General features: G+C 42.5%; 1 protein-coding gene across 1 annotated transcript in view; it reads left to right on the forward strand.

Annotated features, from left to right (window-relative positions):
* Nucleotides 1-839: 839 nt before the first annotated feature.
* roraa (RAR-related orphan receptor A, paralog a) overlaps nucleotides 840-22,566 on the forward strand; it is a gene marked incomplete at its 5' end in the record, with an annotated part of 326,120 nt that continues 304,393 nt past the window's right edge. The window contains one exon of the mRNA XM_080737835.1: nucleotides 840-996. Within this exon, the coding sequence (XP_080593961.1) occupies nucleotides 840-996 (157 nt within the window). The remainder of the gene's footprint in view (nucleotides 997-22,566) is intronic.

Genomic DNA, 22,566 nt, shown 5'->3' on the forward strand with positions numbered 1-22,566 from the left:
TGAATAAACTATATTCATTTGCAGTCTTCATTATCATCATTGGATCATCACTCTCTCCTGAGAAGGGATTTCTTATAAAGTTAATAATTCAAATGCATTATTTATAGGCTAAGCCAATAGGCCTACTTGAATTCGTGGGTTTGATTCAGAATGTAATGATGATGGTTTGGAAGATGATGATGATGATGATGATGATGATGATCAGGGTGCGTGGTAGTAGCAGATATTCTAATGTTTAAATATAGCCATGGTCTATACCTAATGTTATTTGAGTTAGTTATGTAGGCACATTATTTTACAATTATTATGTTATTATCTGATTAGTGTTCAGTAACGAGTGGTGTTCATTTCCCCCCTGACAAATACATTGAGAATAACTGTATAGGTCATAGGGCTGAGTAATTTTCAATTTCAGATTCAGAGACATGAGTCTGCAACATTGAATCGTTCCATTTTGTATTATTGTAGGGAGAGAAAATAAAACGTTTTGTTTGGGGAACAGTTGGATTGAGCTACGTGATAATAAAATAAAACAAAAACAAAATACTGCTAGACTTCCATGTAAAAGTACCCAGGCTCGGTCGGCATGGATTACTAGTAGGCCTACATCTATTCATCGGCTATTGACAACCTCTCCCTTTTCAGTGGCATGACTCGAGCTCTCACTAGCGCTGCTAGTGGACAATCAGACCCACACACCCACCTCAGACACACTCGCATTTCACATTTCTTTAGTTCTACTCTAAAATAGATAGCAAGACGTTGTCGCGGAGCTCACAAATCAAACAGAATTAGTTTGTACAGTAGCGATAGTTGAACGGTAAACCTGAAAATTCAACATGGAGTCCCCTCCAGATCCAGCGAGCGACCCGGGCAACAGCGCCTCGGAGCCGGCTACCCCGGTCAGGGAAACCCCGGTAAACCTGGAGACGCTCCGAAAAGCGGACCAGCATCCAGCCCCGGTTCGTAGGCAGACCTGTTCAAGCACCAACAGAGGTAAGCAGACCAGCATTTCTCATTATACCAGAAATGTTATATTGATCAGTGATCACGGGATTTGATCAAACTTCAAAGCGGATTAATTTGCACCACGGGAGAGCCTTATAATAAATATTCGCGTCCATCCAAGCAGCTGCACACATGTCAGAAATGAAATCAATCAGGCTACGGGGACACACATGTACAGTATTTTGTACCATCGCGGCTTTTTTGCCTTGTCGCTGTCTGTGTGTGTCGCCTTGCATGCATGCATGGTGCTCAAGCTCCACTGACAGCTCAGATCATTGAGGGATGGTGCGGTCATACATGTCACATTCATTCCGAACGTGAGATAAATCCATTTGCCCGCAACAACTTAAATGAGTCGACAGATGCCTCACTTAAAGCCCTGACAGGCCAACCTGTGTGCACTAAACACGTTAGGCTCCAAAGTGTCAAAAGTGAACTTTTGGAAACTGTTAAAAACATTGTATCGATTAGATCCCATTCTCCCCTTTGAAGTGACGTTTGGTAGCTGTCAGCTCACACATGGTCGTGTCGTATGGCAGACATTATCTGTAGGCAAACCTATTGGGTAGACATATTATTATTATTATTATGCCTGCGTTTCAGCTGCAGCTGAAATGTGTTATAGCCGTGCAATATTATTGTTGCAGGCTAGCAGTGATGCAAGGGGCTTTGCATTGGCATTTGCGACGTCCACTTCCCCGGACGTGCGTGCGTATGTAGTCAGACAGTAATAATAAATAATGCCACGGGCCCTCGGTCAATTATTCCAGGAAAAGTCTGAATTGTACACACGTCTCGTCTAAAAGTGACGCTCGGTTCATTTCATTTGACATGATGTGTCCACGTCCCGTCCATGTTGTACAGTAACAGACAGCGTTTAACCACACCCCCCTCCACACTGCCTCTCGCAGCAGCAGCAGGCAAACCAAAGCTCGCCCAAGTTCAAAAGAAATAACACGCCTTGCGCTGAATGCGTGCACGCGGACAATCACATTCGAACATTTATATGGACGTGACAATTTGATTCATTTACAGGCTGCTGTTGCGCGTGTGTTTGTTGTGTGTCTGTGTGAGCAGCAGCAGCAGCAGCAGCCTGCAGCCCGCTCGTCCTGTGCGGAAGAAGAGGTATATTTAGAGTGTGATATGGTGAATGTGGAATGTAAGCTGGTTATGTAACAGGTTTAGCCATAAACAGAGGCGCGCTGCGCGCAGCTGAGAGCAGAAATCATTACAGATCAGATTTCACCTAAAATATGACCCCCCCCCCCCCCCACAAAACATAATAATAAAATAAATAAAAACATAAATAATAAAATAAATAACTAAGTAAAACAACTGATAAATAATCACGAACCATTAATTTAACAGTTCCCTTCATTGCATGTATTTGTATCTCACGTGAAACTGTTCACTTTTTTCACTGGTTTGGTTCTAAAGCTGCTGGGAGAAGACAGCCACTTCTTATGTAATAGTGGGCATAGACAGGTAGTTTGGGAGGACGGGGGGTGTTCCCGGACCGAGACTTCATAGTTTGATTTACTTTAAGAAGTCTGACTTTGAGACACTCCTAACCCGCTGACCCATATTCACCCCGGCCCGTTTATGTGCACTGGATTAAAGTGCGTCTGGGAGAGAAAGACAGGAAAAAGGACGCCTTTTGCTCTGTTATGTAATGCTGAATGAGGAGGGAAAAATGAAACATGTTCAGTTGGAAAAAACCTCTGTGGGGACTTCTTTGCATTCAATAGGAAGTTTGCTTTATATCCATAAAGTTTTCTGAAATATTCTGTGAAGTTTTCTGTCTTTTTAACTTCAACAGTTAATGTGTATGATAACATGTTTAGAAAGCGCCTCGTGATGTTTGTAACTTGTTGTGGCTTATTGTTTCATGTTCACACACTGAACTAAAATGCGATATAGGCTACAGTAGGCTATATGTTACACATTACTGTATTTGCGTCTTACAGCTTTGCATAATTTGAAGTTAAGTAATACATCAGTAAAATAGAACCTGTCACAGAGAGGAGGGGGAATTATAAAATTCCAGCTGCCATATAGACATTTGAATTAAATTCTTGTGTTCTATAACAAATGTAATTGCAACTGGTTTGTTGCAGCTGTACGTAGTCGTATAGGATCAGAAGAAAACCAAGTTAAATCCACAATAAAAATGTGCTTGACTTCTGGTCAAGCTTCCACATTTGCAGACATTTTCAGGATTACAGTGGTGTGTTCAGACTCTTGCTGTTTGGGTTAGCCACAAAAACCAACATCTGAAATACAGCAGATACTTGCTGTGCTGGATTGCAGTTTCCCTCCATGCCAGCTGCCTTACACAGTAAAATCCTCAATGCTCATTTAACTCTGTGTACAAATGGAACCAAAGAGACCCTTACATTTGGAACACTTAGTTTTTTTATTTTATTTTTAAGATTAGTTTTTTTGGGCTTTTATGCCTTTTATTAGATAGGACAGTAGACTGACACGAAATGGGGGGAGAGATGGGGAGTGACATGCGGCAAAGGTTGTCCGGATCAGGAATCGAACCGGCGACGCCGTCAGCCATCAATACCTTATGTGGCAATGCCTTATGTGGTATGCGCCTGGACCAGTAGGCCATCGGGCGCCCCGAACATTTAGGGTTTTACTGTGTAGACCAGTGGTTCTCAAACCTTTTCATGTCAAAGACCCCCAAATTGATGTAATTAGCTGCGGACCTCCATTTGAAAAAAAATGTTGTGCCATTTCGAGAAAATGTGTTAATTATTATTATTGCGACCGTAGGTCGCATTTACTACCAAAACCTCCACGGGCTGTCTGTGCGTCAGTGAGTCCGTCACACTTTTGCCCTGCTCATATCTCCACAACCGTTGCCCCCATCCATGCCAAATTTTGCACACACACTCCTTGACTGCCAAACTACAACCTCCAAGGACCCCCGGAGCCCCAGGGACCCCCAGGTCCCTGGGGCACCCCCAGATGTAAAAAATGACCAAATGTGCTCACACGTCACACGTCACACTTTTTCCCTGCTTATATCTCCGCACCCGTTGACCCGATCCATGCCAGATTTTACACACACACTCCTTGCCTGCCAAACTACAACCTCCAAGGACCCCCGGAGCCCCAGGGACCCCCAGGTCCCTGGGGGACCCCCAGATGTAAAAAATGACCAAATGTGCAAAAATGACCAAATGACCACCCCAACGGGGCTGCTCACGGGGAATTCCCGGGGACCACCGACTCCTCGTGCTCCAGAACGGATGCAAAAGTGGTGGCGCCCCCAGTGGAGGACCCCCTGCCACTGCAGCGCACATAAAATGCCGTAACTCGGGCTAGGAGCGTCCGGGAGAGCCGGGGCCGGTACCTATTCGTCCGCCAAGGCAACGCGGAGACCCCACCCCTCATTTCTCACATGGCCCTATTCTAGCGCCACCTTCAGGCCGATTTTTAAAACACATTTTTGGACACTGCTCCTACAGTTTTTGCCCTAAAATCACGAATATCACTACACAGCATGTCTACACTCATGTCATCAACATGGATCAGGAAGATTTTGGAAAAACACATTTTTGCCCTATTTGTGGAGATAAGCCACCTACGGTCGCTTATCTCCCGATTAGGGAGTCTTACTGGTTATTTTCAATATTCTTTTTCCCCACCCGCTCTACAAGTTTGTTAAAAATGTAATAAATAACTAACAAAAAACAAACAAACTCGAATCACAATGGCTATTTTCAAACAGCCGAATGATGAAAATATGGTTAAATTGTTCCTCATTTTTGCAAGGGACCCCTGGGGGGTCCGCGGACCACACTTTGAGACACTGCTGCAGACTTTCCGAGGATGCACATTTCTTATCATGTATGCAGAGCGACTACTGTTTTAACCCTGAGCGTTAATACCCTTTAAGTAGAAAAGGCTTACTTCAGCAGAAGCGCTGCTGTAAGACGTGAGTGGGTCAGGCAACGGGCCTTGGAGGTCTGTGGATATCATTACTGGAAAGAAGAAAGGGTGCAAGTATTATTTTCATATTGCAAAAGATCCCTCCGTTCGCAAAATTTGGAAACAATCAATATTAATGGCCTGGTTATGTAAGTTGACGGCCTCTGCAGAGGCTTGGCTGAAGCCTTAATATTGCACAGGGAAGCTCTGAAGCCGCATTGATTTGATAAGACCCACAGTGTCCAGGATCTTCTCTGATAACCTGAGATTGCACCCCCGCTCTGCTGGAGGTGCGTGTGTGTGTGTGTGTGTGTGTGTGTGTGTGTGTGTGTGTGTGTGTGTGTGTGTGTGTGTGTGTGTGTGTGTGTGTGTGTGTGTGTGTGTGTGTGTGTGTGTGTGTGTGTGTGTGTGTGTGTGTGTGTGTGTGTGTGTGTGTGTGTGTGCGTACGTGCGTGCGTGGATGCATACCGGTATGTGTGTGCGTGCCTGCCTTCCTGCCTGCGTGTATGCACGCGTGCAGTTCCACTATCATGCATGCGTGCAGTTCCACTATCATTACTGTTAATATTATAGTTAAATGAGTGTTCATTTAACTATGAGGATATAAAAATGGACCCATATGGGTCCATATTTACAATCTCAAGAGTTCAACTAACTCAAGATCTTTGCAATGTAGTAATACCAGTTGTAAAATTGCCTGCATTGAATGCTGAACATCACAGTACAGGGTGTGAATGTACTGTTACTGGTGATGTACAGTGGTCTGTTTGTGTTGGTCCTTGTTCTACTGTGGTGTTGTTGGACATAGTTGTTATACTCATTTACACAGCGTCTAACGAGTCATCTGAACATAATGTTCCTATAGATAAAGAGGAGGAACATGGCCAACCATATGAAACAAAGGGCTTTGATAGTGTATCATCGTGCGTGTTAGATAAAATTATGTTGTTTTCTTTGAGCTGGAACATTGTGAAAGCTCTCTTCTGGTGAAGTGGAACATGGTTTCCTGTGGAGGAAAGTATTACAGTTCATTGGGCTCATCAGTCCTTTACAATATAATCTACATTTAAAGCCATGACTTTTTATTTTGATACTTTACACAGTTACTGTGTAAATACTATCAAGGTTGCTCTACCATTTAGGCATTTTGTTGATTTATTTGTGTTACACTACTCTTATCTCTAATGTTTAAGGAAGTTAATTAGACGTAGGCACTATAGGCATATAGGCTATTGCTAGTCCGTATTTGCTTTGTTGAAAGCATATCACACCATAAGGTACAGTTTTGGTAGTTGAGGTCCGAAATTTGCTTATAAAAAGAAAAGAAAGAGAATGATAAGCCAATGCAAAGCGTTAAATGTTTTGGTGCGGGCTTTTTTTTCTTTTTCTTTTTTTTTTACTCATAAAGCAAAATCTCTCCATTCCAGTCTAAAGGTTGTGTTTGCACGGGGAGGAATAAGAGTTGTCTGCTGGAGTGGCAGCTTGTATTTAGCTGTGGCTGACAGAAGACGAATGGTGTGTGGGGAGGCAGAGGCCTTTAAACTAGGTTTTACACAAAGTCTCAGAAAGCCCAGAGCTGGCTTGGAGCTCACACACCACTTTAGTGGACAGCAGCATTAGCGAGGCTCTGACATTTTCAAATTCCTACAATAAATTATACTTACAGTAGTCATATGACAATGTTGCTAGCTGAAGGTTGAAAATGTGTTATTTTTGCCATTTGACACAAATGTACAACAAAGTTTAAAGAGCACCCTGATCCAGGTGTAGGCTCAGCAGACATTATATCCAGTATGGACACTTTCTGCAGAGCAACTCCATAAGGTCTCTTGCTTTTTCCTTCCTGGCAGGCTGCCCATGACATAATAATGGGTTTTGTTCCTCCCTGATTCTTAATCCTTAGATGTGGGCGAGGTGATATGTCACAAGCTCGCTTGTTGATACCTGTCAGACAGCCGTATGGTTTGTGTTAGCCCCAGGCCTAGGAGTTGTATTGTCAGATGTACTGGTTTAGAATTAGCCTATTCAAAGTTAAGTCTCAGTAATATTGACCTAATCAAAATTATCCTTGGGTGGGTACTACGTATTACATCTACTGTATGTATTGCATTCTATATTAGATTCAATAGTCCAGAGATACAATTGTTTAAACTAAACGGAACATAACTATTACATTGATCCTGTATGTTTTATTGACTTAAAGGTTATTAGTTAAGACTTCAGCATTGTTAACTTTGAAAGTGTTATTTGTGTGCTTCTGATTGTCAATGTCCTTGCGTTGTTATGAGTGTCAAAAGGTCAAATCTCACATGTTGGATGAACATGATACAGATTTTCTTAGTATTTGAAAATCTTCAAAATGTAGTATTGGACAGTTATGGACTTAATTCAGTGCTTTGCCAGTTGTGTTTGTCTAAATACAGTATGTTCAAATGTTGCTGTAATTTTTGTTCATATAGACATTTTTAGAAAAAGGCTGATGCACACCTCAAAGGTTGGTGACAGGTGCACACGACAAAAAGTGCATACGGTATATTCAGAAGGAGATCTCTGATAGTGACATCAAAGAAAAGGACCCGCACACTGTCAGCATCTGGCATAAAAAGAAAACGTTGCTCTTTATTGAACGTTTTATTCAAATTGTCCGTCCTGATGAAGGTCTAATGACCGAAACGTAGAATAAAGAGCAACATTCTTTTGCAAGTTCCTGACAGTTTGCGTGTCCATTTTCTTTGACGTCACTATCAGTGACCTCCTGATCAGTTCATAATCAGTTCATATAGACAGAAATGGAGGATCTGTTGGGGAAATACTTAGGTCAGAGTCTTAGGTCACCAGGTGTCTACCAGCCATAAATTACTGTAACTTCACTCTGGAATGTTCTCTTTTACGGTTTGATTTGTTTGCAGACCTTATTAATCCCGTAGGGTACGGGTCTTCAACAGGGGGTCCGGGACCCCTAGGTGGTCCTTAGAGTTACTAGAGGTGGTCCTCCAAATCTTTGAGTGATAAAAACCTTTTTTCTCCTTTTTTACCACTTGAACCCTAGTGTCCATATTCTGAGAACTTTAGCCAAACATAGCCGATCTACAAGCTCACAACGCCTCGCAGCGCAGTCACCTCACACTTTTGCCCTCCTCATATCTCCGCCACCGTTGCCCCTATCCATGCCAAACTTTGCACACACACTCCTTGGCTGCCAAACCACAACCTCACTTCTCACATGGCCCTCTTCTAGCGCCACCATGAGGCCGATTCTTGCAAAACCCATTTTTGGACACGGCTCCTACAGATTTTGCCCTAAAATCACGCAAAGCGGTACACAGTATCTCTACAGTCATGTCATCAACACGGATCTGTCCCATTTCCCATATTCCCTCCTGATTGGCTACTATTGACTTTTACATTTTGTGTATGCGACCTGACGGTCACTTATCTCCCGATTTAGGGAGTCTTACTGGTACTTTAATTGTGTATTTAAAATGTCCAATACCTTTACTTCTACTGAGTCCACTACATCACAGAGGCAAATATTGTACTTTTACTCCACTACATTTACTTGAAAACATTAATTTGTAGATTTGGATTATTATTACAAAACATACCATTAACCACTTCAGCCCTATATACTGTATATTTTGGTAATTAGAAAATAGGCGATCAACAAATTCACATTGCATCGCGACATTTTGATACCAATACTTCTGTACTTTTTCAAGTATATTTTGAATTCCGGACATTTCCTTGTAAGGGTGCCCTCACACCAAAGTACCTATGAGAGTGGAATCCGCATTCTGCCAATGCATTTCAATGATAAGGGAGCTTTTTTGCAGAAATCCTCTGCTGGCATGAAACCGCTTCAATATCATTGAAATGCATTGGCGGAACGCGGATTCCACTCTCATTTAGGTATTTTGGTGTGAGGGCACCCTAACAGAGTATACTATACATTGCAGTATTGGTACTCTTACTTAAGTATGAAATGTGAGTACTTTTTCCACCACTGGGTAGTAGTTAGGGATTACTGGTAAGCGTCTGCCCAAGGACACTTTCTGTGTGGGCTAGGAGCGGGAGGTGAACTGGTGACCGGCTTGATTACTAGACAGCCTTTCTACCCACTAAGCTACTGCCGCCAGTAGTTTTACTCAGTTGAACGCTGAGTAAACATAAACATCTGGATCTGAATGTTAAAAGTTTACGTTGCAAAAAAAAAGAAGAAAAAAATGCTGGTAGTGTAATCTTATTTACATTTTTAATGGTGTGGGAATTGACATTCAAGAAAGTTCATAATGATTTGTGTCATTGTAGTACTTAGTGAATTATATTATCAAGTTTATTGAGTGTATGTGGTCAATTAATCGTTTGCCCTAATTGTCTATACTGATTTAAAAAAGTATATACAGACATCAATCTGAACTTTGACTAAATCAGAAAGTTTTTTTCTTGGGGGCCGTTTATTTTGGAGTTTTGAGTCACCAGTGGCTCAACTGGGGCTGGCAAGGAAGTTCTGTCTGGTGACAGGCACCAGATTTGATGTGAAATCTCCAGCTGTGAATGGTAGCTCAGATCTATGGCCCAATTACAGAAGATCAAATCTTAGATAGAGAAGTCTGAATAGTAATGAACGGAAATACTCCAGATGCATTATTGGAGAGTGTTAAAGGAGTCTAAATTTAACGCAGTACACTGTGACCTAAGTACTGGTGCAGTGGTGCACCTACAGTAAAGATGCCAGGGCCCTACACTGCTGTATGAAGAGGGGCCTCTCAGAAGAGGCGTGGTAGGATGGAGGTGGTTAAAAGGTAATAAAGATCACGCAGCTTCTGTCACAATCTTCCAGTATTCAACTGGGAAATAGTTGATCAAATCTGTATGACCAACGATAGTATTAGAAAAAAAAAACATCACTCCTCTGCCCTTGAAGAAAATCATACTTTTCTCCATACAAAATGCTGTCCCCCTAACAGTTAGGTTAACTGGGAGCCTTTCAAGTGTGACACAGGCACGTGACTCTTTTGCAGACTGCACAACACTGACATATGTTGAACACAACCAGTCTCAGAGAGTCTCACAGACGTTACGTGCATGTGCTGTATTTTAAAACAGCAAGAGGTAACGGTGTAAAAGCTGTGGTATTTGAACAACACACCCCAAGAGTCCCTTAACTGTGGTTATTCGGCTTGCTTACTGTAGGTTAAATGGCTCTCATGGTGGCTTTGTGTAAAGGCCTTCATGGTGTCTGATGAGTATCGGCAGACTGATCGAGACGTTAATGGAAATATATATGGCATTCTGTCACACGTTTTTGGAGCTGTGTGAAACACAGGCTCCCTATACGTGGCTGTGTGGGTCTGTGTGTGTGTGTGTCTGTCTGTCTGTCTGTGTGTCTGTGTGTATGTAGCCTGACTTCGGCGCGTAACTAGTGCCGCACCATTTACGCCACTCGCGCAATATATACATCAAAATGTGCGGCTCGGCCAGGAATGGTGTTCTATTACCTTTCGTTCCGATCCGCCTTACCATGCCGACGTAATCGGCAAAAAACAACGCTTAATTGTCCCCATTGACTTATAATGGGACAATGCAAGAAATCACTTTCAAGTATTTTTCTCTCGTAAACCATAGGAGCTACAGTTTCAAACCTCGGAGAGGAGATTCATAATGATTTTAAGAATGAATCGAAAAATAATTACATCACTCGGCCTCATGGTGGCGCTATAACGGCCCACTTTACGTTTTGCCCCGTAACTCTTGAACCGTGGATCGGAAAATTAAAATTCTTTTTCCCTGGATTCCTTGGGTCAAGACGCATCTCCCCATATAGGCCACGCCCATTTGCGCCAGGATAGATTTTCCGCCATCTTGAATTTTCTCCAAAACACACTTTTTGCTCCTTTTCCTACACTAGCCCTTACCCGTTCAAAGATATGAGCTCCAAAATGATGTGCAGTGTGTGGGTTATGGGATGTGCACTGTGCATACAGTATATGAGGGATGGAAAGTAACTTTAACTGGTGCTTGCATGATAATATGTAGGAGCATCAATGTAAGAAATACCCGTTTCGTTTAATGGCTACCCCCCCCCCCCCCCCCAGCCCGCCCGCCCGCCCGCACACACACACACACACTCCCCCTTCCCCCCCCCCGTGTGTGTGTGTGTGTGTGTGTGTGGGTTTGTGTGTGATTGTGCTTGAACAACAGCGCCCCTCCCTTAACATGTGTGGTCACAAAAGGTACTGTAGGCTAAATAGATATAGATACACCATAAAAATGCTATTATACAGCATACGATTTGTGAAAGTGACAAACGGGCTTCACAGTTATGTCAGGTGTGTTCATATGCTGATGGTGATGCGATTTCAGATCAATTGCTCCAGCCACCGAGGAGAAACGCTGAGACAGACACTCACTCACTCACTCACTCAGTCAGACATTCGCAAAATTATAGTATAGATATTTTCTTCAAATGTCACAAAAATCGGTACACATGATCTACACACACACACACACACACACACACACACACACACACACACACACACACACACACACACACACACACACACACACACACACACACACACACACAGCTCCACTTCACACGGGTGTGATTTTTAGTATATGACTGGTTAATAAGAACTAGCCCTTACCCGTTCAAAGATATGAGCTCTGAAATGATGTGCAGTGTGTGGGTTATGGGATGTGCACTGTGCACACAGTATATGAGGGATGGAAAGTAACTTTAACTGGTGCTTGCATGATAATATGTAGGAGCATCAATGTAAGAAATACCCGTTTCGTTTAATGGCTACAGAGATACTGTGTACCGATCTGCATGATTTTGGACAAAATCTGTAACAGGGCCAGACAACCGGGGGCCCCCCCCCCCCCCCCCCCCCCCCCACACACACACACACACACACACACACACACACACACACACACACACACACACACACACACACACACACACACACACACACACTGGTTAAACATGTTGCCTCATGCTAGATGCATATATGCCTCAAGCTAGATGCAGAATAGATATAGATACACCATAAAAATGCTAATATACAGCATATGATTTGTGAAAGTGACAAACGGGCTTCACAGTTATGTTAGGTGTGTTCATATGCTAATGGTGATGCGATTTCAGATCAATTGCTCCAGCCACTGAGGAGAAACGCCTCAAGCTAGATGCAGAATAGATAATAGATACACCATAAAAATGCTAATATACAGCATACGATTTGTGAAAGTGACAAACGGGCTTCACAGTTATGTCAGGTGTGTTCATATGCTGATGGTGATGCGATTTCAGATCAATTGCTCCAGCCACCGAGGAGAAACGCTGTGACAGACAGACACTCACTCACTCACTCACTCACTCACTCACTCACTCAGACATTCGCAAAATTATAGTATAGATAGTCCTTACCCGTTCAAAGATATGAGCTCCGAAATGATGTGCAGTGTGTGGGTTATGGGATGTGCACTGTGCACACGGTATATGAGGGATGGAAAGTAACTTTAACTGGTACTTGCATGATAATATGTAGGAGCATCAATGTAAGAAATACCCGTTTCGTTTAATGGCTATGTGTGTGTGTGTGTGTGTGTGTGTGTGTGTGTGTGTGTGTGTGTGTGCAGCGGTTTGGACCGTGAGACCATCCGCAGAGTAGTCTGTGTTTCTTTTTGAGAGGGTCGGTCCGCCTGAAAAACGCGTTTTGGAACGAAACGGTTACGTTTTGCGCGTTTGTGACGCCCTCTACGGGTGGAATTGGAAATGCTTCTGGGGATTCGTTGAGTAAGCCACCCGCAACCTGTGGCAGAAATTCAGTGTTGACTCGACGTTTTGTTTGTGATTTATGGCTATTGTTTGCAAAACGGGCCCCTCCCGCTAACTTTGGAAGCCCGTTACGAACGAACGGTATGGACTATCAAAATATCCCTTGACTATGTTCATTGCATGGGTTCAGAGATCATGTGTACCCATTTTCGTGACATTTGAAGAAAATATGTAGGAAAAGGAGCAAAAAGTGTGTTTTGGAGAAAATTCAAAATGGCGGAAAATCTATCCTGACGCAAATGGGCGGGGCCTATATGGGGAGATGCGTATTGACCCAAGGAATCCAGGGAAACAAGAATTTTAATTTTCCGACCTACGGTTCAAGAGTTACAGGCCGAAACGTAAAGTGGACTGTTATAGCGCCACCATGAGGCCAACTGACAAAGTTATTTTTTATTTAATCCTTGATATCATTATAAATCTCCTCTCAGAGTTTTGTAACTGTAGCCCCTATGGTTTGCGAGAAAAAAATATTGAATGTGAGTTTTTGCGATTCCCATTATAAGTCAATGGGAAAAATTAATTCACTAATAAATTAATATCAATTAAACGATTTGTGAAAGTGACAAACGGGCTTCACAGTTATGTCAGGTGTGTTCATATGCTATTGGTGATGCGATTTCAGATCAATTGCTCCAGCCACTGAGGAGAAACGCTGTGACAGACACTCACTCAGACAGACACTCACTCACTCACTCAGACAGACAGACATTCGCTGAATTATATGTTAGATATGGCACAGTAGAGGTAGTAGAGGGAGGCATGTTTCTTTGCCTACTGGTACTGTTGATATAAACTGTGTCACATAGCCATTATGAGATGTGTGAAACATGGTTTTAATGGTCAGTATGTAGGGGAGTTGTATTGTTTTTTGCGGAAATTGTTCATTGGTCCATACCAAGATCTTTTGATGCTTTGTGGGTTTTTTTGTGAAAGTTTCTGTAGCATTTTTATATAGGCCTACCTTGAGTTCAAAGGAACACGTTTTGATTGTTTGATAGAATACTTTATTAACAGTTGCAAGTTGTAACGATATTTGAATGATTACCAAAAGGATAACACAAAAAGCCCAAGGGGCTTGTTTCCATTGTGGTCCTGTGTATTCAATCACTATCATGATGTTGATGTGTTTTGGTTTATTGGTGGTGATTTCTATTGAAATAATAATGTTTATGACACAATCCATACAATTCCCTGTTCTTACAGTAAGTATTGATTTGGCACACCTAACGTTAATAATGCTATTTTGTTAATCGTAGTTTTGAAATTAATGGAGTTTTACCATAAATGTTTCAGCACAACTTTGGTAGTGTTTCAGCAACACAGAAGACTGCTAAGTTTTATGGCTACTAATGGAGCATTAGCCCTAAAAACTTAAATATTTTGATATTATTGAACATTTTGATATATGTATTGTCCACAAAACAAAGTGTAACAATGTACTGTACAGTACAAGAATGCACACAAATACATTACAGGTATTTACGTACCATCAGCAAAGTGTCATTCAGATAAGTACATTTCAATTTCTTTTGCCTCTTATCTACACAATGCTTGCTTTTCATTTGCTCTTCTTTTAAATCATTTTGTTGCATCTTCAATACTTTTTGAGTATTACATGCTCGTCAAAGTTTATTTGTCACCTGAGAGAAACGGAAAACTTTTTGAGACGTGGCAAGATAAGACAGCTTGAAAATCAGTGTCATTTCTTTTGGTTTGATTATTTATATTGGGGTAACAAGCGTGACTTAATCTCATAAATAAAAAAGAGAAAGATACAGATCCGTCCCCTCCAGGTACGGACGCTGCTTAATGGAATTAGCTCCACTCTCAGGCTTGACGCACTCTTCAAACACCCCTGGTGACTTCTGAGTGGAGTGCCGATTACAATCAGATACTATTTCCAGCCCTTGATTAAAATCTGGTGAGGTTGGACAGAATTTTTTTAGAGTGCAGAACCAACTAATTATTAACATGGAAGACCATCTCTCCAGTTTTCTTTTGCCAATTACACAAGGCCAATGGACTGGAGTAGTTAAACAATACCCATATGTATTAATCACGTTGAATCACACCATATGCAAAACTATTAGCTTGTTCTTATTTAATTAAATCACCCAGAGCAGTCAGCGATGTATTGTCCAAGGACCTTATTGACCTTCAGGCCAATCCATAATACTTGAGTTTGCATGCTGTAAACACATGCTACTGTAGTATCTTGGCTAGAGCATTTCTGAAACTGCAGGCAAATGTGTACGTATTTAATAGCCTGACACCACTTTCTGTTTTTTGATGGACCATAACATTATAATCTTTGTTATTTAATGTAGCTCCTCATTCGTATTCTGCGGTCTACGAGACAACTATAATGAACACAACTCAAGCCACAGTTTTACTCATTAAATAATAGAAGATTATCACAATTGTCCCTTCTTCATACTTCACAAAATCATTGTAATCAGCCAGACCATTCTATCCCATTGTTATTTTCCAAAATACAGATTCTGAATATGAATAAGCCACTAATGAATATTTGATTCTTGCGTATGTGGATTGATTGCAGTAGGAGTCATATGAAGACAGAGCGCGTGCCACCATGGGGCTCAATCAATGCCGCTGCGCTCTGTTCTGGCACTGACTCCTCACCATGTATGGAACACCAGTCACACTCTAGTTCATGGGCATACGTTTATCTGTCTTAATGATCAATATTTGCTACTTTATTTTCCTGATGTACTACTTGTGGGACTGATGATTAACACCATGCTGGGTTGTTAAAAGCCTATTTTTAAGTGACAGACAGAAATAGACATACAGAAATAGGAAGATGGAGGTCTTTGGTGGGTGTTGACAGTGGCATATCTGACAGAGCTTCCTCATACATTGTACAGTACCATGCTATCAGCAGGGTTCTTATGATCCAGCACGCAGTCCACATTTATCAGGATTAATTACATATGGATATTAATAACTAAACTGAAATCTTTGCATTCAAAGCACTATATAAAACAAAATAGTGCATTTTGTCAGGTGCGGGGCCTTCGGTCAAGCTCCCTCCTACTAATAATGAACTTACTTTACAAAAGTCGTTACAAAAGACATGGGTTACACCAGTGGTTCCCAAACTTTTTAGTTCAAGACCCAAAATATACATTTGGTATCTCCCCAGGACCCAAACGTACAAAAACAAGTTGTAATGTGATGTGTTGCGAGCTTGTAGATCAGCTATTTTCACTACTTCCTAAACGTGTTTTTGAATATATGGATTTTCTTTTATGAAATACTTTTATGAAATTCACAACATATTGTGTAACATTTTGGAAAATATTTTAAATGAATAAATAAACAGGGTGCCCACTGGCCTAGCGGTCCAGATGCATACCACATAGGCTCTAATGCCTGACAGGCAGCGTGTCACAGGTTTGAGTCCTGTTCCCGGCGACATTTGCTGCGTGTCTCTCCCCATCTCTCTCTCCCTCTTTCCTGTCAATTTTCACTTGAACTTTCAATAAAGGCAGAAAAGCCAAAAACGAATCTTTAAACAGAAAACAGGAAATGTAAAAAAAAGAATCACACCCGTGTGAACTGAGCGGTGGTTTATCTCCCCCCGCCCCCCCCCCCCCTGTGTGTGTGTGTGTGTGTGTGTGTGTGTGTGTGCGTGTGTGTGTGTGCCTGGCCTGGCCTGGCCTGAAAACAGCGCCCCTCCCTTAACATATGTGGTCATAAAAGGTACTACACCACTTGAGGCTACATACAGACCCACCCACATACATACATACATACAAACAAACAAACAAACAAACAAACAAACATACATACCTACACACACGGCCACGCTATGGAGACGGTGTGACCACCGCTCAAAAACTGGGATATTTACGACGCACTCTTTAGGAAACACTGAGTTACACTATATAGAAGAATGTGACTTCCTTAAGAATGTTCAAAGCCAACAAAAATGTATCTTTATCCAGTGTCAAGTTTCAAATATACAGTATGAAAAATAACCATTTGTTAGAAGATTTAGCGCAGAACTGGTCATACTCTTGCATAAATTCCTATCATTTAATTTGATGCTTGCTGGTCTGAGCCACTGAAAGGCAGTAAAATACTGCGCGTAATCAAGGAAACGAGTATAGCTTGAGATTCTCATTAGCTGCTGCTTGCTCCACTAGCAATGTTTGGGCTCTCTTAGCTGGCTCAGAGCCACAGTATCTTCTGAATGAGATACTTCATCTCTGTCAGGGGCAGGTGGAAATTTGCAGCACACTTTCTAATTGGACAAAGTGCCTTTCAAACTCTGAGCCATCATACGCAGATCAAATTATCAGGCAGACCAGGTGTCAACAGAGGTTCTTCATTAACTCCCTCCCTCCCATTTCTCTGCATCTCTGTGAGCATTTCATCTCTGTTAATCAACGCTCTTATATGATCCTTCTCCTGCTGCCTCCCTGCCGCCTAGTGGCCCGAGGCCTAACATACAGATTTGTCTTACATGATCACTTACTTGATTTGGGAACTGTTGTTTTTTTTTCTTCCTCTTCTTTTTTTTTTACTTTGGATAACTTCACATTTGGCTAATGTCACTTCTCAGCTGCATCAATGTTTAACAAGTCAAAATGATTATTCTCAAATACAATTTCAGTGCCAGATCCACTGACAGCTGTGCTGCGTATTTACTTTGGCCACGAGCTGTTGGTCTGAAGGCTGTATGGAAACAAACACAGAGAAATTAGCGGCTAATGGCACTTCTCACAAACATTAGGCAAAGGCAGGGGAATGTGTCTGCAAGTGAAAGTTGTAACAGCAATGTCTCATTTTACAAGGTTTGCTAGTTTAACCACTTATGCCCTATATACTTCGTCCGATGTCATGCAATGAATAGCGGAAATAGAGCTCACAAAGTGTCGCATTGTGAGCTTGTAGATCAGCACATTTTTGTGAACTTCATTCCACCTACAGGCCCAAAACAGGGACGCCAGTTGAAAGTGGTTCATGACTATTGCAATTACACTGAGTAACAAACAGATTGTCATTATCAGTATATACATGTAACCAAATACACATTAGGGCATTCACCAAATATTCGAATAAGTCACTATTCGACGTTGTTCACCAAAGTCGAATATTTGCTTATTTTTTTTAATTTTTTATAGTTTTCTCTTTAAAAATATATAGTTTAGGGGCGCCCGATGGCCTGGTGGTCAAGGCGCATACCACATACTAGGCTATGATGCCTGCTGGCGTCGCCGGTTCGATTCCCGATCCGGACGACCTTTGCCACATGTCATTCCCCATCTCTCTCTCCATTTCTTGTCAGCCTACTGTCCTATCAAATAAAGGCATAAAAAGCCCAAAAACAAATCTTTAAAAAAATATATATATATAGTTTATAAAGCTTGGCTAGATAGGACGTCATAAGAATGAGTTGTCAATGCCCCTGGTGGATGAATTTGTTAACGCTCTATACCAGGGCTTCTCAAACCTTTTTAGGCTGTGACCCCCAAAATAAACATATTTGAACTGGGGACCCCCACCCTGACAAGCACTTGGAATTGTAGGTATTAATGTGACTTGGTTCCACAGATAGATATTGTGAAAATAGCAGATCTACATGCTCACAACGCCTCGCAACGCGAGGCGTTTTGAGCATGTAGATCGGCTATTTTCACAATGTTTGCCTCTTGCTTACTTAATATTTGACAGTTTGGCCAGTCCTGTCGAATATTCGACTATTCGAATACTTTGAGGCCGAATAATTCGAATACTAAAAATCACTATTTGTGAATGCCCTAATACACGTACCAAGCAAACACTGCCTTAGTCTAGCATATTAGGTGATGGCATATCGTGTCTCTCCACATCATCAGTGCAGATGTATTTCCCCGTGCTGATTTGATTCTGGGCAAAGGAGAGTGGACAGGAGAGATTGATGGCGGTGTCTCTAGTCAGACAGATAACACCTGATTCTGCCTGCAGGGGGTTAGTCTAGCATGCGCCTCCCCTGCACCCCTGACGCACAGTAGACTGTGTTGAGGAGGTGAACCGTTCCTCCGCTCAATGCAAATTCAGGGCCACATTCAGCGATGATCCCAGGACAATTGTGCCAACGTTGCCCCGAGCACTCTGCACCACATGATCCATGCATCAGCCACACCTGGGAGAAACCCACACAGACATGAGGGTCATTTGTTTAACACAGGTGCATCATGTGTCTCAACACGCTCAAACAAGCACACACACTCACGCACGTGCGTGCGCGTGCACACACACGCACACGCACACGCACACACACACACACACACACACACACACACACACACACACACACACACACACACACACACACACACACACACACACACACGGACATGGTGGAAGCATATGCATGCATGCATGTGCGCATGCACACACGCACACTAATAATTATAATCTGTGCCCTGCTCACTTAGGTCTGCTTACCAGTAAGACTCCCTAATCGGGAGATAAGCGACCGTTGGTCGCTTATCTCCACAAATAGGCCAAAAGTTTGTTTTACCAATTATCAAGACATACAGGCAGTTGACAGTTTGCCATGGTTACTCATTGAAGTTGAATCTCCATATATGGAGACATAAGTTGCTCATACCATAGCAACCATGTTTTTTACAGGGCCTGGGATTGATGACATCAGAAATCTCCATATATGGGCATGAAAGGGATTTTGTTTCTGGAAATATGTGTGCCACATTTGGAATAAAACACTTACATCACACATCTGGATATCCATACAGCCCATCTAGTTTGCCTGTGTCCATTTATGCCCATATATCTGATGACATTGGGACACTGATCTCCATATATGGGCATAAAACTTATGTTAATTAGTAAAGCCTGGGGATCTCCATATATGGGCATGAGGTGTACCCTAAAAGGGCATCATCTGGGAATAGCAAATATAGTTATCCTAGAAAGTGAAAATCTTACATCAAAGGCCATAACTACCTACCTACCACCATACTGCATTCCTCATTAAACTACCTACCAGTAAGATGCCTATAGGGAGAAAAGCAAAGGGCGAGGTTGCACCATTTCTTGGTCTTCTGGCCAGTGATGTATATCGGACCATTTAACCATATATGGAGACATCTGGTACCCAAAGATATTCACAGATATGGGCTTAATATTGATGACATAAGGGATCTCCATATATGGGCGTAAAAGGGATTTGGTTCCCCTGGCATCACAGGGATCTCCATATATGGGCATAAAATGGATTTGGTTACCCTGGCAACACGGGGATCTCCATATCTCCATATATGGGCATAAAAGGGATTTGGTTCCCCTGGCATCACAGGGATCTCCATATATGGGCATAAAAGGGATTTGGTTCCCCTGACATTACAGTGATGTCAGTGGCTGGTTCTACAGAGGGGATCTCCATTTATGGGCATAAAAGGGAATGTATGTATGATGATGTCAGATATCATAGACGTCATAGGACTTTCACATAACGAATAACTGAGTAAGCATGTAAACCCGTAAAATCTATATTTGGGCATGGCTGATTTATGACCTCATCATGATGACACGAGCAAACACAGCTGAATTGTATAAATGATCAGTGCAGAAACCAACAGAAGTATTTGACCAAGACTCTTCGATTTAAACATCAACAAAGGTGTGACGTTTGTTGATGGTCACAAAGGTGTGACGGACGGACGGACGGACGGACGGCCGGTGGAGGTTTTCATAGTAAACTGCTCCCTGACGGTCGCAATGAACATATGGTTAAATGCTCAAGGAAAGCATGGAAAATACAGGACTTTTCAGTATTGACCTGTTCCATTCAGTGTCGCTTATCTTATAGAGGTTTTAAAAGTTTTTCATGTCAAGGACCCCCAAATGTATATGTATTTGGCCACGGATGTCCATCTCAATAACAGATCTAGAAGCTCAAAGCATGTCACATGAAATGCGTGTGAGCTTGTAGATCAGCTATTTTTGCGTAGCCAAAGTATGAAATAATGTTAAGTGTTTCAACTGTTCCTTATTCTGCTGAGGACTCAGGAAACCCCTCAAGTACTCCTGAGGTTCCCTGGACCCCACTTTGAGAGCCATTATGTCAGAAGATTTGATGGAAATGACCAGAATTGACTTTCGTTTAGTCTAGAGAAACCTTTCTGTTATTGAGTGTTGAGACAGATTTACTAAACAGTCATAATAGTCATAGTCATAAAGAAATATATAGGCAAACAGTAATTCTTGTTGAATAAATGCATTATTAATGAGACATTGCTTAGAATTTCAGAAATTGTCCACGACTCATACTTCAAAGAAGCGTTGGTTAAAAACGTCAAATAACGTTGGTTAAAAACATCAAATTTCAATGTTCCCAACACCTCATTCATTTTAACAAATATATATTTGCTAATACTTCTACAGTATACAAGTATTCTATGAACTGAGTTTTAGTCATAGTATCACAGGATCAAAGTACTGCTAATCAATTGGACATGTATATACTATTTCCTCTTTTATTCAATAATGAGGAGTGAAGCACAGGTTTCTTGGCATGAGAAGCAGATGGTTGCGAGGCACGTGTATAATAGATCTCAATATTAACTGTAGAGCATGCTGGGTATGCTGGTGGATGGCACGGGGCAGAGTAAAAGAGAAGCAGTGACCTTCTGTCTCATCATTTACCCCCTCGTGCCCCCCACACCGCTCTCAAATTACTTTGTTTTAGCCAATTAAAGCGACCGGCTGGGCATCAAGCAGGCTGCCATTTTTCGCTCACCTGGACTCATGTGACATTATCGCTCTGTCATCGGGAGAGATGGGCATCGGCGGGGAATCTCCAGCATGGCAGAGTGCCGCCTCGGACGCCTCTGTGCTCACCGAGATTGATGCAATGATCCCCTCACTCCGCTCAGCTTCCAGTGTTGCGGCTACAGCTAACTTTCCAGTTGGCCTACACATAGTAAAATCCTCAGTGTAATTTTAACTCGGGGAGTGTACAATTGGAACCAGATGGACCCATAACTCTCTTAGAGTGTACACATGACTAAATTAACACTGCACATTTTACAGTGTAGTAATCAGTGAGCTAAATGATCCGTTGGTAATATTAAGCAGGCTATTGACTTGGTGTGGCTTTTAATAAGTGATATTTCCCTCTCTGGTGTAAGAATTGATCAGCTTCTACTGTAGGTGTGCAAATCGATCCATTGTCCTTAAGCTGCCTTGTCGCTGATCAAGATACCATATGCTGTGAAAGCGTTTGTTTCTCCAAATCCTTTAATGGCTCAATAACAGAGAGAATGGCGGCAGACACAGACAGACAATACCATGGCATAGGATGAGTGAAGGACTTGGGGGGGTTGGGGAAATGTGTGTGTGTGTGTGTGGGGGGGGGGGGGGGCGTGGTGGTTAACAGCCATACGGGCACAGATTATGTGCTTGAAGGGGCTGAGCCCGGTGCCAGCAGTGACAGTTGGGTTGGGAATTGAGCGTGCCTGGGCTGCGTGGCTCGACTCTGCTAGGAAACACCACTGGGTCCCGGGCTCATCTCTGTAGTCCTCTCTGCCTCCCTCCCTCCTCCCACAGAGGCACGGCGGCCAGCCGTTCACGCCGCCACCCCGCCGGGGGACCGGACGGGCCCCTGCTCCCGCTTGATGAGCACTCACTAATGGCTGCGTGCTTTGAAAGCCGCCGGGCCCCGTTTGAGGAGGAGTGTCTTTCTACTTCCCTCCAGCTCAGGCTTGGCCGCGCTTTCCGTCAGG

The sequence above is a fragment of the Nannobrachium achirus genome (assembly GCF_963921795.1).
Source record: "Nannobrachium achirus genome assembly, chromosome: 11".
NCBI lineage: Eukaryota > Metazoa > Chordata > Actinopteri > Myctophiformes > Myctophidae > Nannobrachium > Nannobrachium achirus.